The sequence below is a fragment of the Microtus ochrogaster genome, chromosome 16, assembly GCF_000317375.1.
Source record: "Microtus ochrogaster isolate Prairie Vole_2 chromosome 16, MicOch1.0, whole genome shotgun sequence".
Taxonomy (NCBI): Eukaryota; Metazoa; Chordata; class Mammalia; order Rodentia; family Cricetidae; genus Microtus; species Microtus ochrogaster.
This window is the reverse complement of record NC_022018.1, coordinates 50,447,335-50,464,229: the sequence shown is the minus strand read 5'-3', so window position 1 is coordinate 50,464,229 and position 16,895 is coordinate 50,447,335. Positions and strand designations below refer to the sequence as shown.

General features: G+C 45.5%; 1 protein-coding gene across 3 annotated transcripts in view; it reads left to right on the top strand.

The window, feature by feature from the left end:
- Positions 1–16,895, top strand: part of Kif13a (kinesin family member 13A) — a 177,472-nt gene that overhangs the window by 89,298 nt on the left and 71,279 nt on the right. For all 3 annotated transcript variants that reach the window (XM_013349117.2, XM_013349116.2, XM_026782988.1), the window contains exons 5-9: positions 6,591–6,683; positions 8,186–8,366; positions 11,653–11,740; positions 13,619–13,753; positions 15,074–15,186. In XM_013349117.2, coding sequence (XP_013204571.1) covers positions 6,591–6,683; positions 8,186–8,366; positions 11,653–11,740; positions 13,619–13,753; positions 15,074–15,186 — 610 coding nt within the window. The remainder of the gene's footprint in view (positions 1–6,590; positions 6,684–8,185; positions 8,367–11,652; positions 11,741–13,618; positions 13,754–15,073; positions 15,187–16,895) is intronic.

Here is a 16,895-nt window from a genome sequence, read left to right as displayed (position 1 = left end):
GTGCTGGGACCAGGACATGACAAGGGTAGCCTGTACCGGTGCTGGGACCCAGGACACGATAGGGATAGCCTGTACCGGTGCTGGGACCCAGGACTTTGTGCACACCAGACATGCCCTGTGTTGACTGAGCTGCGGCCCCTGTCTCCAGATGTCCTTTTTAATCCTACCCCACCCCATTTTGTGCTCTCCCCCCTCTGACCACATCTATTCCTTAGAGCATTTGCCCGCACCCGGGAGCACTGTTTAACTTAGCTGTATTTGGAGGGGCAGATAGCAGTAACTGTGATTACAATCCACATGCTGCGTTCCTGGCCTGGTGCTGAGCCTTTTATGTGCGGGAGGAGATGCGATAACAAGAGCGTACCATTAGATAGGAAATACTGCTGTCAGCATTTTCGCAGATGAGGAGATCGAGGTTCGGGAAGGTTCTTACTGCCTTTCAGAGGCAAAAGCGGTGGCCAGTGTAGACTGACTCAGAACCGGTGATGCACGCTAGTGATGACTTAAGGATTCAACTCCTGTCCTGGACACTTCTTATCTGCCCTAGAGGGGATTTGGTAAGTCCTGGTGTGAAGCCTAGCCGGGAGAGCTAGTAGTAAGTGCATCCTCCCTCCAGGCAAGTGTTGTCCAAAGTCCTGAGCCCACATGCTTGGTCAAGCTTTGTTTGAATATGCCCCCCTCCAAGAGCTATGAATACCGGAGCCCTGAGTTCTAGAAGTGACCGTAGGCCTGAGTCTGCTACCTTGTTAGAGAGAGCTGTCGTAAAATGCTTTCGAAGCCGACCCATGCTTCTCTGTCAGCAGCGGCTTGTGTGGAGTCAGGCTTCACAGCTGAGTCAACTCTGTTTTCTTTTCTCATCCTCGGCACTGGTGCCCGGGGAGGAGTTTTCATGCCCCCTCCCCTGTGAGTCAGCCACTTTATCCAGCAGCAAAAAAGTTGCCCAGCTCATGCTCACCCCTAGCAGTGTCCCCGGAGTGGACACATTGTCGGAGTAAGTCACTCCCTGCTCAGTACTAGTGACACTTCCCCAGACGGCAATGCTGATAGCACTTGGAAGCCACCGTGGAAAGTGGCCTGTGGTTTACTTTTAGCTCGTGGCCCAGTTTCTCGAGTTACCTTTACCAATCCTGAAGTTGATTAAGAATTAAATGTTGCACCTCCAAGTCGAGCCTTAAGGTCTTTGTTCCTTTATCTGAACTGTAGTTTGGGTTCATTTAACTTAAGTATGGCCTGAAGTCTCTGAATGAGAGAAGCTGAAGTCCACATGCCAAAGGCCTCTGAGGAAGAAATTTGCTTCAACCTTATCCAAATAAGGCCCTTTTCTCCCTTTGAGGTGTGTAAGCAAGACCTGTCTGTTCCTGCACCATCCAGGTGCCTTGATTTGAAACTGGGCCCCTGCCAAGTCCAGACTCATCACAATGACTGTGGCTGTCAGCCCTGTGCAGAAGGGAAAGTACCTTCATAAAGAACGAGGCCCAGGAATTGCCACTTAAAATACATAGCCAAGCTCCCCCAACTCCTGCTCCAAAGAGAAAAAAGTCGGAGAAACAAAGGGGCTTGTGAAAGGAATTCGATTTTGGGTTGTGTTTGTATTGGTTAGCTTCCGTAGCCATAGGGAACCTGAGGCCCAGGCTTTAGAGGTCTCATGCTTTGGAACTGAGGAAGACCATGTATAATGACAGAACTATAAGGTGGAAGAAACCTCTTACTTCAAGGCCAAGAAGTAAAGAGGGACATACTGGGATTCCAAATCCTCTTCACGCATTCCCTGATAACTCAAGGACCCCCCTTTAGATTCTTACACCCTAAAGACCATTTCCCACTAGTACTACCATGGACCACAATCTTTAACTTGTGGGCCTTTGGGGACATTGAAGATCTCAGCTATAGCATGGTTGTTCCGGTCTTAGGTGGTCTTCCATGTCGAAGGAGATTCTGTTTATGTATTAAGTGTGCTGTGCCCCGCTTGAGAGTTTTGTTGGCTATGATGTATCTATGTGTCTGCCTTTTTAAATGTGGGTTATAAACACCATGGGTCAGACCCTCTCTTTCCATTCTCCTCCTTTCTAGGCCCCAGCCCATCGTGTTCTGTCCTGTCCTATTCAGTGGGCAGATGCAGACCCAGGACCCAGCTGTCTTCCCTTTGTTCCCAGTTCTCTCCTTTAGAGCTTTGCCGTCAGGACCCTGCTATGTAAAGACAGCTGCCTGGGATCCTTGCACGGTGACTGGGAGGCCATTGCTGCTCTTCCCAAGGGGTCAGGGGATGCCCACATGTGGAGACCTGGTGGTGTTGGCTTTTCAGAGATCTGTATCATATACGTGACTCAGTGTTCGGTGACTCAGACCGTGACTCTGCTTGCAGAAATCCCACACAGTGGCTCCTGTTACTGCTCTCACATTGTGTTACAGGTTTCACTGGGCATGCCCGTGTTTTATAACTTGTCCACATGGGTTATAGGAGGTCCGATTATAAACCCTGAAGGAACTTGGCATCGCTGTCGTGCTTATTAACAGTGAGGTCATACGTGGCATGCCCTGTGGACTCACCACGCCAGGCATGTGAAGCTGACGTCTCCAGAGACACCTCCTCCCTGGCACTGGTTCTGCTAAGAAGTCACAGGCCTCTTGGGTTTGACAGTGTTGTGGCTTTGCTCTGCCCGTCTGGATTGGGAACAAATACCCACAGAACCTCCTGTTTCCCACAGGACTTCTGAACTTCCCTGTAGACTTTCCCGTAGAAAAACAGCCCTCCATTCTGCTTGAGTGTAAACTGTAAACTGTAATTGGGAAACATTCAGGGTGGGGATACTGCATCTTTTATGAGAGCTGCCCGGGCAGGGTTTGAATTCCCTGGTTCCCACCATGCAGTGTAAACAGCTGTTCTTTTTTTTTTTTTTTAATGAGTCAAGGTTCAAAAAGCAGTGGGTAACTCATTTTTTCCTGTGCTGACAGAGACTCATAGGTTTAAAAGAAAATGGAAGTAAACAAAACAAAATATTTTCTAAAAAGTTAAAAAGCCCCCTCGCTGGGGATGTAGCTGAGGGGTAGAGCATTTAACCAAGCGTGTCCAAGGCCCTGTGTTCAGTCCCCAGTACTGCAAAGGCCAAAAAGGCCCTTATTCGTCTGGGTCACCATGGGTCTTGTGTGGTCTTTGGGGTGCCCTGCGTTCTAAGGCAGAGTGAAGTGAAGCCATTGCTGTGCAGCCTGCGGAGTCTGCTGTTGATGAGGACAGGGGCTGGACCACCGCTACAGGAAGGACTTTGTGGTTAACAGTTTGGATCTTGGCCACTTCCACAGCTATTCTTCCTGTAATAGCGGTTCCCTGAAGGTTACTGAACAAAAGAATTGGTTGAGCATAGCTGCAGCCCAGGGTTCATGTGTTCGCACAGCCCCAGGGTGGAAAAATAATGAGAAGTCCGTGGAATTGGTCCCATTCACCGTTTTATTGGTGCTATTCATTATATTGTGTTCGTTCCCCTGCAACCTTCTAATGTCACAAAGAAGGGGACTAGTTTACTGGATACTGTACCGTAGCGTGCTCTGACCTAAATAATGATGTTCGGTTTCTTCTTGTCTTCCCCAGGTATGTGTATGTGTGTGTACACAAACACACACACACACACACACACACACCATGCCCTCTGCCTGCCTCCCATCACTCCCTCTTAAATGTGAGAAACAATCCCCCTTACCTTATCAGTGGCACTTAACCAGGGGGACCATGAAGAAAGAGTAGAGAAAATGACTTTCTAAGGCTGCTGTGGATGAGGGAAATAGTCATTATGTTCTTATCTTAAAAAAGAGTAAGCTTCCTTTTGGGATATGAAGTCGTAATAAAATGTATTCCAGTCTCTCTAGGAACCCAGTTGTTTGGGAAAGCACATAAGCCTCCCATAGCTCTTTCTGGTCGACTCTTGCCTGAGTTGGTCTTACATAGTTATTTAAGGATAGAAAGGAGGAAAGGCATTTCTTTCCAGAAACACACCAAAATATCTGCGTTATGTGTTTATATATGTATATACACATAAGTATATTGTTTTCCAAATATTTCTCATTTGCCAGTTATGAATAAAACTTTATTAAATATGACAAACAATGGGGCTGGTGGGATGGCTTAGGAGGTAAAGGTGCTTGCTGCCAAGCCTAATGAACCTGAGTTCAATTCCCGGAACTAACACAGCAGGGAAGATAACTGTCTCCTGCAAGTTGTCCGTTGACCTCGACACATGCATCCAAGTATACACAAATAAGTAAATGGAAATATGACAAGCTTGGGTTATATTCTGTCATCAAGCATAGTAACATTTGAAAAAATACTCAGTTGTCTTTTAAAACAGTATGAGTATACTTAGTGGAGCTGAGACTAGGTAATATTTTCTATGCGTGTTTATTGTTACGATGCCTAGGAAATGACTACATCAGTAAAGAAGTAATGTGTATTTTTTTTTATTTATGATCATGTGTATGATACATGCCTTTACATGTGCTGCAGAGCACATTTGGAAGCCAGAGGACAATTTCCTGAAGTTGCTTTTCTGCCTCCACCTTTGCATGGGTTGTGGGGATTAAACTCAGGTCACCAGGCTTGTGCTTCAATCAAACACCTTTACCCACTGAGCCATCTCCCCAGCCTGATTTGTAAGTACTCATGCAGTCCAAACATATTCTATTGACCTATCTCTTCATACCTGTCTGGCTTGTTTGCCAGAGGCCGACTCCCAACTCTCATCCTTTGGGACCGACTGAAATAGTCATACTTTGACCGCAGTGTAGATGGAAACAATCAATTATTCTTTTTAAGCTTAAAGCACAGTCTTTCAATGACTCAGTTATCAGTGATTAGGAAAGGAGCCTCAGTTAGAAGTACACAATCCAAGGGCAGCTGTATCAACCCAGGAACAATTCAGCAAATACAAACGCCTGCTATGTGCCTTTACTTGGCTGGGTACAATAGCCCTGTCGTCATAGTCTGAAGGTTGAAGCCAGAGTGACTGACAGACAGACGACAGACAGACAGACAGACAGACAGACAGACAGACAGACAGACAGACAATAAACAATCAGTGCTGCAGGATAACCTAGGAGACCAAGGGTGAGGGCCACTCACCAGCCACTTATCAGTGACCCACAGCACGGGTCCCTGCCTATGGGTGACCATCCCGCTACAGTTGCCAGCAGTGAGGTCTTAGACGACGGGGTTTCAGACCCCGGTCACTTGTCATCATGTTTACATCTGCTCTGTGTGTGTACTGTGAGGGTCCCCTGATAGAAATCTGTAAAGCGTGACCGCACGTCCTTCTTCTCGGAAGGATAAATACTGTACTGTCTAGTATTTCCTAGAGTTTGGACATAGTCGAAACTCAACTCCACTGTCTTGCATTTGTTGTCTTTCTTGTTGCTGCTACTGCTGTCCTTGCTTTTGAGGCAGGGTCTTCTGCATCCCGCCTCGGCCTTGAACTTGTTTTCTAGCCAAGGATAACCCCGAGCTCCTCGTCTGTCTGCATCCACCACTCAAGCACTCGGGTTCCAGACAGGTACCAGTGTGCCTGGATTTGCTCTTGAGCTAGTAGAGGGTAAGAGCAGAAGTTCAAGGCCACCCTGCACCAAGACACACCCACAGTGATGAAGTGGATGTAAGGAAGTGTGTGCCATGGTTCTTACTAGTTAGAAACTGGATCCAGACTGGGGAGACAAGACAGACAGTTCATATTTAGTAACATTTAGATAGAATCTCTAAGGAGAAGAGGAAATCGAATTTGACAGTGCTTTTATGCAGCCTGCTAACAAGGAGTGGGATTTAATCCCCAGAGAAACGTCGAAGAGGAGACAGTACGGAACCATGACTTTATCCAGATAGTCAGCTGTAGTTTAGGAGCAAAACTGATGTTGCAAGTCAGGTGTGGTTATTCGTGTGTGTGTGTGTGTGTGTGTGTGTGTGTGTGTGTGTGTGTGTGTGTAGTCTCAGCTCCTGAGCCTACTGGGTAGAAGGGTCACTGGGACTTGTGAGTTTCAGATCAACCTGGGCAACATAGCAAGACCCCATCTGCACGACACTGCATTTGTTAAGCTCTTACATATAACTGTGTAGTAAGTATTGTGTATACCTTTTAATTGTGAGAGGAGGGGATGGGAGAAGGTTGTTACTAATGCATCTGTTAGAGGGCTGGAGAGAAGACTCAGCTCTTAAGACCACTGGCTGCTCTTGCAGAAGACCCGGGTTCCAGTTCCCAGAACCCACATAGTGACTCACAACTGTTTGTAACTTCAGCTCCAGGGATCCAACGCCCTCTTCTGGCCTCTGAGGGCACTGCACATATGGTATACGTACATGTATGCAAACTAAATGCTCATACACAGAAAAATAAATATCTTTTTAAAGCAACCACACATCTCAACACAAATCATCCTTTTTGATTTTACTTTTAAATATCTGTTTTGGAGCTAGATAAATGCCTCAGCAGTTAAGAGTGCTTGCTGCTCTTTGAATGATACATCAGCTTCAGGGAGTCAGATACCCTCTTCTGGCTTGTGTAGGTACCCACACATACACACAAGACTAATAAGTCTCCAATGTTTGTCTTGTTTTCTAGGTCAAGAAGTTGTTTTCAAGTGCCTCGGGGAAGGAATTCTTGAGAAAGCCTTTCAGGGATACAATGCTTGTATTTTTGCATATGGCCAGACCGGTAAGATGTTGCTTTTATTGCAGTCGATGATATGAAACAAGTCTTTGATAGGATGTAGGTTAGTGGATGAGTGCTTGACTAACTTGCAAAATCCAGGCTTTAATCCCTAGCCCTTAAATTATAAACAATAAATAAATAAGTCACACTCTCTCTCTCCCTCTCCTCTCTCTCTCTCTCTCTCTCTCTCTCTCTTTCTCTCTATGGTATGAGGGATTGAACCCAGGACCTCCTGTGTCCCAAGCATGAATTGTGTTCCACTGAGCTACAGCCATACTTAAATATAATTTCTTAACATTTAAAAGGCAGGGGAAGCTTGAGGAACCCAGAAAACTTCTCCTGCTGTTTTGGACTGAACTGACTCATGTGATCAAAAGTATTCTGCTTTTTGAAAATGCATCAGTTCTGGTAATTGCCTAATTTCAGTGTTAATGAGTGTAGCTAGTTCCAAACCATTAAGTGTCATTTTCCTAAATTAGAGTTTTAACCTGGATTTGAACTGGAAAGCTAATCCCAGTTTCTTGGTATAAAAGTTTTAATAGAATCAATATAAAAATTTTAGAATCCCCCATGCCTGGGACTTCCACATGGGCACAGAAATGATGATGGATCCCAAACTGAGGCGGGTCTAGCAATTGGTCAAAACGGGCAGATCGAAAATACAGCTGTGACCCAGCTGTTGTCACTCTGAGCTGGAAATAAGTTATAATTCTTAATAACGCTTCCTCCTGCTGCATCATCACACTCTAGCTACAAGAATCCAGACAGAGATTGCAGATAATGTAGTATGTGCCAGGTCCAACCGTGACATATTGTTTGTTTGTGTTGCTTAGTGGACAGCCAAGATTTTACTGTGTATGCAATGTTGTAGCACAATAAAACTTTATCTGGAACTAAGAAAATTGCTCATCTTATAGAAGGCTTGCCGTGTGGGCACGTGGACTCTACTTTGATCACCAGAACCCATATAGAGAAGCTAGGCATGGCGGCATGCTTGTATAATCTCGTGCTTCAGAGGCAGAGGCAGGCAGACTCCTGAAGTTTCATAGCCAGTCAGTCTTATGCACCTGGCAAGCTCTGGGGCCAGAGAGAGACCTTGCCTCAAATAACAAGGATGGCAGAAAGGGAATGACACCCGAAGCTGCCCTGTGCTCTCCATATGCTCGGGCACTTGTGCACACATGCATACACACATGGCCCTTTCCATACACCCAGTAGACAGGTGGAACTTTACCAGGCTTGCTCTCCAAGGGTGTATTGTAGTGACTGCATTCCTAGACACTCACTAGTACATAATGGACCGTACCAACCTGCTGGAAATAGACCAGAGGTTCTAGTGTGAAGCAGAGAAGTGTAACAGTTGTTCAGGGGTCCGGGTTGGAGGTCAAGCTCACCCCATTTTTTTCTGTATGGCTTTTGCTATCAGGCAAGCGCACCTTGTATTACTGAAGTGTTCTGTTTGCTTTTTCTCCTGCCCTTCCATCTCTCTGCTTGCTCTTTTCCAGGCTCCGGAAAGTCTTTCTCCATGATGGGCCATGCTGAGCAGCTAGGCCTTATCCCAAGGCTCTGCTGTGCTCTGTTTAAAAGGATCTCTCTGGAGCAAAATGAGTCACAGACCTTTAAAGTCGAAGTATCATATATGGAAATTTATAATGAGAAAGTTCGGGACCTCTTGGACCCCAAGGGGTAAGTGAGTGTTTGAAGGAAAGCTTGAAAATAGGAAGAAATAATGTTAAATGATCTTAAAATTAAACTGGCAAGGGTGTGTACATATTTGCGTCGTTGGTCACTGCTCTGATGTCAGCTCATGGACTGGAAATGAGGGACTTCCCAGAATTCTCTTTCAGTCACATGCAGCTTCTCCTAGATGGCCGTGGAAAGTTACTCACATCGCCGTGTGAGAAATGTTTTCACTACAGGTATTATTTCTTCTCACCAGGGACAATTCATTAAAACTAAGTTATAGGAGCATTCAGTGCTTAAGAACACTGGCTGCTCTTCCAGAGGACCCAGGTTCCAGTCCCAGCACCTGCAAGGCTGCTGGCAATCATCTACAATTCTGATCCCATGGGATCTGTCGCCCTTTTCTGGCATCTGTGGGTACTACACACACATGGTGCATAGACATGCATTCAAGTTGAGTGATGTGATGCATGCTTATAACCCAGCACTGAGAGACTGAAGCAGGAGGATGGCTGCCAGTTTTAGGCTATCCTGGGCTGCGTTTCAGAGTAGAGTTATGTAGTAAGACACTGTCTCCAAGAAACAACAGAAAATTGTGTCATAATGGAAAACAGCAGCTCTGAAGTGGAAATAAAATGGGGGAAGGATTACAGTCACCCGCCTTCCCTGGCTATGTGTGGGGAGCATGCAGGATGCTCTTCAGAGGATCTTGACTGACTTGAACTCCCACCCCCATCCTAAATGATTTGGGTGACACTGGGGAACCCAGGCATCTACATTCTTCAAAAGCTAAGTGATGCTGGGCTTCGTGACACACACCTTTAATCCCAGCACTGGGGAGGCAGAGGCAGGTGGATCTCTGAGTTTGGAGCCAGCCCCATCTACAGAGCAAGTTTCAGGACAGCCAGGGCTACACAGAGAGACCTTGTTTTCAAAAATCTAAACAAACAAACAAAAAAACCTTAAGAGTTAAAAAAATCAAGAAAGCTTGATTCATAAATTCATTTTTGCCAGGCAAAAGTTTGCATTGGTTTAAAAGTAACAGATAGTTGGGAAAATATAGAAAGCGCACATGTATCTTATGAACTATAAGAAATGAAGCTGACATTTAATAATACCACTCAAAAATAACCTTAGTTAACACCTGAGTATGTCTCCCTGCTGTTTCAGATCTGTGTCATGAGTGGATATGCTCACATCCTCAAGTATATTATAGATAACAGCCCAGTAGCCTGTGTAACTCCATGACCACTTTCCCTGTCATTAAATACATTTTAGTTGTTTTAGCAAATGTGTCATATGTAACATTTATACTCCTATATACTCCTATAGCCTCAAATCAAAGCAAGAGTATTGGCAATATTATAGACATCAAAAATGTCTCCAGTCATCGATTTGCTTGTGTTTACCTGAAAGAGTTATTGGCTGCTTATATAAAGGAACGTTTGCGAGGCATAAAGAATAACAAAATCAGCCTCTGCCTATGCGTCATTGTCTTAGAAAATGGACCCTGACCAGTAATTCTTAATCTTCCTACATGTCCCCCTTGACTCTTACTCCTTTCCCTACTGGTCCCCAAGGCAATGCTGTTAGGAAGTTTATATTTTCCATCTCTCTCTCTCTTCTGCAGCATCTATCCGTGATTTTGGTGGAGTTTTAACTTTGTGTAAACAGCACCAACATGTAGTGATTTCATTCATTTTTTTTTTGTATATGGGACAATAATGTGATAGTTTTGACTATTGTTTAATATCTGTTGCATGATCAAATGGATTGGCCCCTTTTCTTATCACTGGTGTGGCGTCATGTGTCCTCAGTATGGTGCTGCTCTGAGCGTCCATACACAGGCTTCTTGGCACATAGATGCAGGGATTTCTAGAGGATTCGTCTGCAGATAGGACTGAGGTACAAGATAAGGAGACGCCTGCTTCATTAAATAGAGCAGCAAGAGTATGCGGGAATTCCAGATACCAGCACAAGGGCCCTTGATAGCACGCTGGGTTTCATCTTGCTGTTGAGTAACACTACAGAATCTGGTTGGTAAGGAGGAGCCCACTACTGGGGTGTGTATGTGACAGTAGCTATCCTGAGGATCAAATTGGTTGGTCCCTGAGTCCAGCACAATTGCTCTAGGTACCTTGAAGTCTCATCCTTGAGAGTGAGATTAAAAGGGACAGCTGGAAAATGCTTCAGAAACTTTGCCAAGACTTTCAGAAGCACCGAGGATTCCCCACATCTGAGAGACGCCAAGCATTAACTTTCTGAAAAGCAATTAAATTCCCTGTGTCGTGAAAAGGATGGCACCTACATTCAGTACAGGAAGAATCTAATAGCTTTAAGTTTTAAATCTCATTGGTCAGATAAACATCTCAAATGGGCCCCAAATCAGAGGTAACCATCTAAAATTCTCTAGAGCCCTAAAGGGGCAGTGAGATGGCTCATGGGACTTGCTGCTGGCCCCAACTTCATAATTTGTTCCCAAGGACCCATACAGTAAAAGGGAGAACCCATTTCCCTCTGGCATTCATACGTGTACCGTCTCAGATACGGGGTCGGGGGGCACATACAGAGGGGGGCACACATACATACACATGCACACACAGATACAGAGGCACACATACACACACACATGCGTGCACACATTAATTACAACCCCAAAATTGTCTTCGGCACAGCCAGTTCAAATATTGGATACAATAGCTACAATTGTGTTATTACCTGACTTTCTCTATAAAATTGCCAGCATGCAGCCAACATAAATCAGTGGAACTTGAAAAAGTAAATTAGTTAAAAATATTTTATAATTGTTCAGTGTTTTCTCAAAAATTTTAACCTTAAGAGAGAAAGAAGCCATGAAACTAGGTAGGGAGGGAGGATATGGGAGGACTTGGGGAGGGAAAGAATATGATCAAAATATATTGTTTGAACTTCTCAAGAGAATAAATAAAAACGTTATCAAAAAGAATTTGAGATGTTCTTGATGAAGAATGTCCAGGCTTCTCTGTCTACTCTCACAGGGGAGCCCAGCTAGGTTTAGCTGCTCTGACTTTTCTTGGGGTGAGAAAGGGACGTTTTAAAATAGTATCAGTATTTGAAATCAGAGTTGAACACATTCTCATGTGGAATGCTGCTTTGTTTGTCCGTGTAAAGTGCCTATTAGAATACCTATACTTTCTAATCGCTAAAAAAAAAAAACCTTTGAAATTGTAATCTGAATTTCCAAATGCTAAGAAGGAAAAGCTTGCAAGGGTATAAGATTCACTCACTCTGATTTTTCTCCCCCCTACAGGAGTAGGCAGTCTCTTAAAGTCAGAGAGCATAAGGTTCTGGGGCCATATGTAGATGGTCTGTCCCAGCTGGCTGTCACCAGCTTTGAGGTAAGAGTCCTTTTTTAAAATGTCCTTAAAGCCGGGTGGTGGTGGTACACACCTTTAATCTCAGCACTTGGGAGGCAGAGGCAGGCGGATCTCTGTGACTTCGAGGCCAGCCTGGTCTACAGAGTGAGTTCCAGGACAGCCAGGGCTGTTACACAGAGAAACCCTGTTTCGAAAAACCAAAAGGAAAAGAAATCATTAAAGAAGAAAGGCAGTAAGTCAGAATAGGTGATGCTGAGGCTGTTTCCATAGGGATATGTGATGGCATACTGATGCCCTTCGCAGCCTCAGGCATACAGACAGCACACCCAGGAGGAAATGTCCTTCAGGCACAGTTCTGGCTGCCTCCTTGTGAAGGGCTCACAGTGAGGTCAAAACACCCAGTGATCTCAAGTTGCTGAGTGTTTCCTCCCCGAGGTGCTCAGTGGCATCCTTCTGAACAAATCTGGTAGTCTGTGCAGTATGTGGTGGTTCACTCATTCCCTTCTAGGCACAGGCACAGCTTTGATTTCTAATGCTCTTTACTCTCCTGGCGCCTGTGTTTCTGGATCACTTCGTTATCCCAGGATTGATCTATGTTCCTCCCAGCCCTTGACTTTTATACCCAGACGTAATGTGCTGCTGTTATCTCTGTAGTCATCACCCTGGAAGTCTCATGGCGCAGATTTCCAGCTTTTTCGCTGGAGGATGCTCATGAATGAGAGAAGGAATAAATGAGCAAACCTCTATATTTGCTTCTGATATGTAAGAGAGGTAGGAGACCCATTATCACCTGAAACTTAGTGAAGCTAAAGTGAAGATAAGGTCCAGCATCCAGCTATTTAAACAAAAACATTGTACTTTTCAAGTTATATTTGTACTTATTCATCACTTTAAATGCACTGAGATTTAAATGCATTGGCTCTAAGGTGTCCAGACAGCACTTTGACTAAGTCGTTTCCCGGCTCACGGCGATGGAGCTCAGTCCCTGTTATCTTGTCACTTATTCCTGACAACCAGGAATCTGGTTACAGGAAATCTCAGATGACCTCCATGAGCTTCAGCATCTTGGTGTGTGGGGAATTTCTTTCATAGCACTCATTCAGCAAAGCCCGTGGCCTCCAGGGGTGTACTAGGAATAAGGTTACAAAGATACCAGAGAAAGTTGCCTGCAACTGGAAATTTCTCTCCTGACTGCCCGTTCCTGAATAACCACTCTGAGGCATTAATATTAATTACACTCTGTCCTATTAGCTCAGGTTTATTATTCACTAGCTCTTACAACTTAAATTAACCTGTTTCTGTTATTCTATATTTTACCATGGGGTTTGTGGCTTGTTACCTCACATCTTGCTTCTCTCGTGGCTGCTGGCGTCTCCCTGACTCTGCCTTCTTTTTCCCTTCTTTGCTTGGATTTCCCACCTGGCTCTATACTGTCAGGCTATTGGCCAGATCAGCTTCTTTATTAACCAATGGTAATAAAACATTCACAGCATACAGTGGGGCATCCCAAATCAGTTCCCTGCTCTTTGTAGAGCCACAGTTGTCGGCAGAGTGAGGCAGAAAATGGGACAGACAGCCATACCAGGGTGACAGGCACAGGAGAGTTGGAATTAAATGAGTTGGCTACTGTTCTTAAGCATGTGAAGTGCTCAGTAAGTGTCCCCTCTTCTGGGAATGTATGAAGGAGCCAATGGGATATTGACAGGGCAAGAAGAGACCTTGGGCAGAGAAAGAGGAAGGCTCTGTGTGGGGAGGAGGTTCAAGCCATGCTGTGTGGGAAAGAGGCTGGGCCTGTTTCTGTGGAAGAGTATGGCCAAGGCATGGGACCACCCTGAACACACCCCTGGGTGCTGGGTGCTCTTTCTTATCTCACAGTGCTTTCCTCGTCTTTGCCTTTAGGACATCGAGTCACTGATGTCTGAGGGAAATAAGTCTCGAACGGTAGCTGCAACCAACATGAACGAGGAGAGCAGCCGCTCCCATGCTGTGTTCAACATCATCATCACACAGACGCTGTATGACCTGCAGTCTGGGGTGAGAGGCAAGGTGGAACCTCTGGAGGTTGGGGAGCTCAGGGTGGAAACGGGAAGTGTTCGTGGTTGGATCCAGAGACTGAGAGCTGTGTGCTGTCATCCTGCCATTTGCGCCGCTTACATCGCCAGGTTGTTAGGCCTTCCTTTTACACTGGCATCTTTTAATTGGATTTTTCAGGGCTGGGGATATAGTACAGTTGGTAGAGTATGCATGAAGCCCTGGGTTCAATTCTCCAGCCCCGCACAAAGCCTAGAAGCAGAAAGATCAGAAGTTCAAAGCCATCCTCTACTTCTTGAGACTCTGTCTGGAAAAAAAAATGGATTTTGTGTGTAAACATCCTAACTACCCTGATGATTTCGCTGTACAACTTTTTTTTTTAATTTTTATATTATGTGCATTGGTGTTTTGCCTGCATATATATTTGTGTGAGGGTGTCAGATCTTTGCGTTACAAACAGTTGTTGTTAGCTGCCATGCAGGTGCTGGGACTCGAACCTGGATCCTCTGGAAGAGCAGTCAGTGCTCTTAGCCATTGAGCTATCTCTCCAGCCCCCTACTGTACAATTTTTAATTATGTGTTCTTTCTTACTAAAATTTCCCTAAAAGCAATCCGTTTACTTCATGGCTACTGTGGGATATTACGAAAGAAACTACAACATTCTATCTAAAACCCACATCTCAGAAAGGTAGAATTTGACCCAAAATGCAAAGGAGCTTCATCTGCTGATGTTTCCTTCAAGGTGCATAAAACCTCTAACTTGCCACTGTCCTGGAGGAAGTCTGGACTTCCGGCTGCCCTGGAGGTTCTGCTAACTGCCCTGGGTATTCAAACCCTTTCTCCCCGGCTGTAGAGCAGAATCTTAGATTTCTGCACCATTTTAACTTTTGACTTTAGGGGCTCAGGAGATGACTTAGAGGGTAAACCCCAAGCCACACAAGCACGGGGGACAGAGTTTGGACCCCTGTAACCCACATCAAGTCCCACATTGTGGTGCACATCTGTGATCCCAGGACTCCTATATTGAAATCAGAGAGAGCAGAGATGGGAGAATCCCAGAAGCCTGTGGACCAGCTAGCCTGGACCACTGCAGCTAACAAAGGAGATCCTGCCTCAGCGAGGCGGAATACAGGTGTACCACACATACACGCAAAGTAAAAAGACTTAAAATTGGCTTTTCTAGGAAGTGAGTTCCTGAGTGACACACCTACGATTCATAGCCTGAGTACTTCATGGTGTTGTGGGTCACAGTGTTGATAAATACGTCAGTACTCATGTGGCTCTCCTTCATGTCTGCTGATTCTCTTATTCCCCTGCCATTAGAACTCGGGGGAGAAAGTCAGTAAGGTGAGCCTGGTCGACCTGGCGGGGAGCGAGAGAGTGTCGAAGACGGGAGCTGCGGGTGAGCGTCTGAAAGAAGGCAGCAACATTAACAAGTAAGGTGATTGGAACGGCGTGGGTGGCTTCAGTCTATTTGCTTTGAGTTTGGAGGATTCACTGCATTATGAGGACCCAGTGGTTCTTAGGTAGAGTGGCTTAGCCTGAGGGAGACTGCCGTTGTTCCAGTGCATGACATGTGTTGAAGTCAAGTCATGTGGTATAGCCCAGCCACACCCCTGCCAAGTGGTACAATGCCTATGTGTATCATCACGTGGACAGCTGGTCCCCAGCTCAGGGTGGCTTGTAGTAACAGTTACTTTTATTGTCACTTTGATTGTAACTGACTAAGGTGACTGAAGGGACGGAACAGCATATGTGGGCTCACAGTGAAAAGTCCTTCGTGGCGGAAAGCATGGGGACAGGAGTTGTCCCCTGGCTGTGGCTATGGGACCTGGCTCTCTATGGGATGGGTGGATCAGGATGAGTGGACGAGAGGCAGAATGCTGCCGTAAATCCCCAGAGGTTCACCTCCTAAAGGGTCACCCAGCACCACCAGCTAGGGATCAAACGTTCAACCACCTTCAAACCCAAATAGTGGTTGAACTTAGGATTTTCCAGGTTTTCTGGGACAACACAGTCTGATTCTGTACCTCCAGGCTGAGGTAGATTGATGACAAGCCACAACTTGCTGGACAGACATATCCAACACTCGACAGTGTGCTGGGTTGCTAAGCTAGGGCAGGTGTGTTAACTGAATTCTTGACTCGGTGTGTCTGACTGAGGATAGCTTTATCTGGAGCTAACCCCATTTAATTCAGGGAGCACCTGCAATACAGTCTTGGGTAAACTTCAAGCCACAGTGGTATCGGACAGACCATATCACAGAAAACCCTACCTGAGATTCCTTTGTAAAGCTGATGCTGTTTATGTATGAGTCTGATGGTTATTGAGTAAATACTGCCCTGGGGTCTCCATATGTCTGGGGTGTGTGTGTGTGCGTGCGTGCATGTGTGTGTGTGTGTGTGTGTGTGTTGCTTTGCAAAGTCTGAGAGATAGGAGACAGGTTGGAGTTTTCCAGAGAAACAAGAAGGAACTTGGGAAGGAAGAACTCAGTCTACAGGATCCCAGTGGCTCATGCCATGAGAAGGCACGCAGGAGGAAGTCCTCTCCAAATTGACGGGGAAGAGGTTTTATATCCAGAAGTATGTTCAAGGGCCAGGCTGCCCAGGGTTCATCCTGCATTCACTGTTTAGTAGATATGTGTATCATGACCAAATGCCTTAGCTACTCTACCTCATTTTCCTCGTCTTAAAAGGGGAGGCTGAATAATAAAGTAATTGTAGCTGCTTCCTCGGACTGTCAAAGAGTAAATGCCATCATGTACTTAGAACAATGCCTGGTGTGTGGTTTGTACTGAATAAATACTCATTACATCAGTGCTGTTTTCTAATTAGCATAATTGCTATTATTATTCTAAGTTCTACAGAAAATAGTATGTAGCTGGTCTCTCTTCCCGCTGATGAACTATAATTTGAGGTCTTGTCCTGAACAGAACGTGACAAGTAGAAACGTGTTCAGGAGCGTGTTCCTGCAGCTTCACACTTTAGCGTCACACTGGTACTGAAAGTGAGAAAAGCGAGATCAACGCGGCTACACACACTGGGAGAGTCTCCCCATCTTAGGGGGTTCACCTCCCCGTCATCCTGTCTGTGCCTCTGAGAAGGAGGGGCTTTGATGTGTTTCATGACAAGGGATTGCAAGAGGC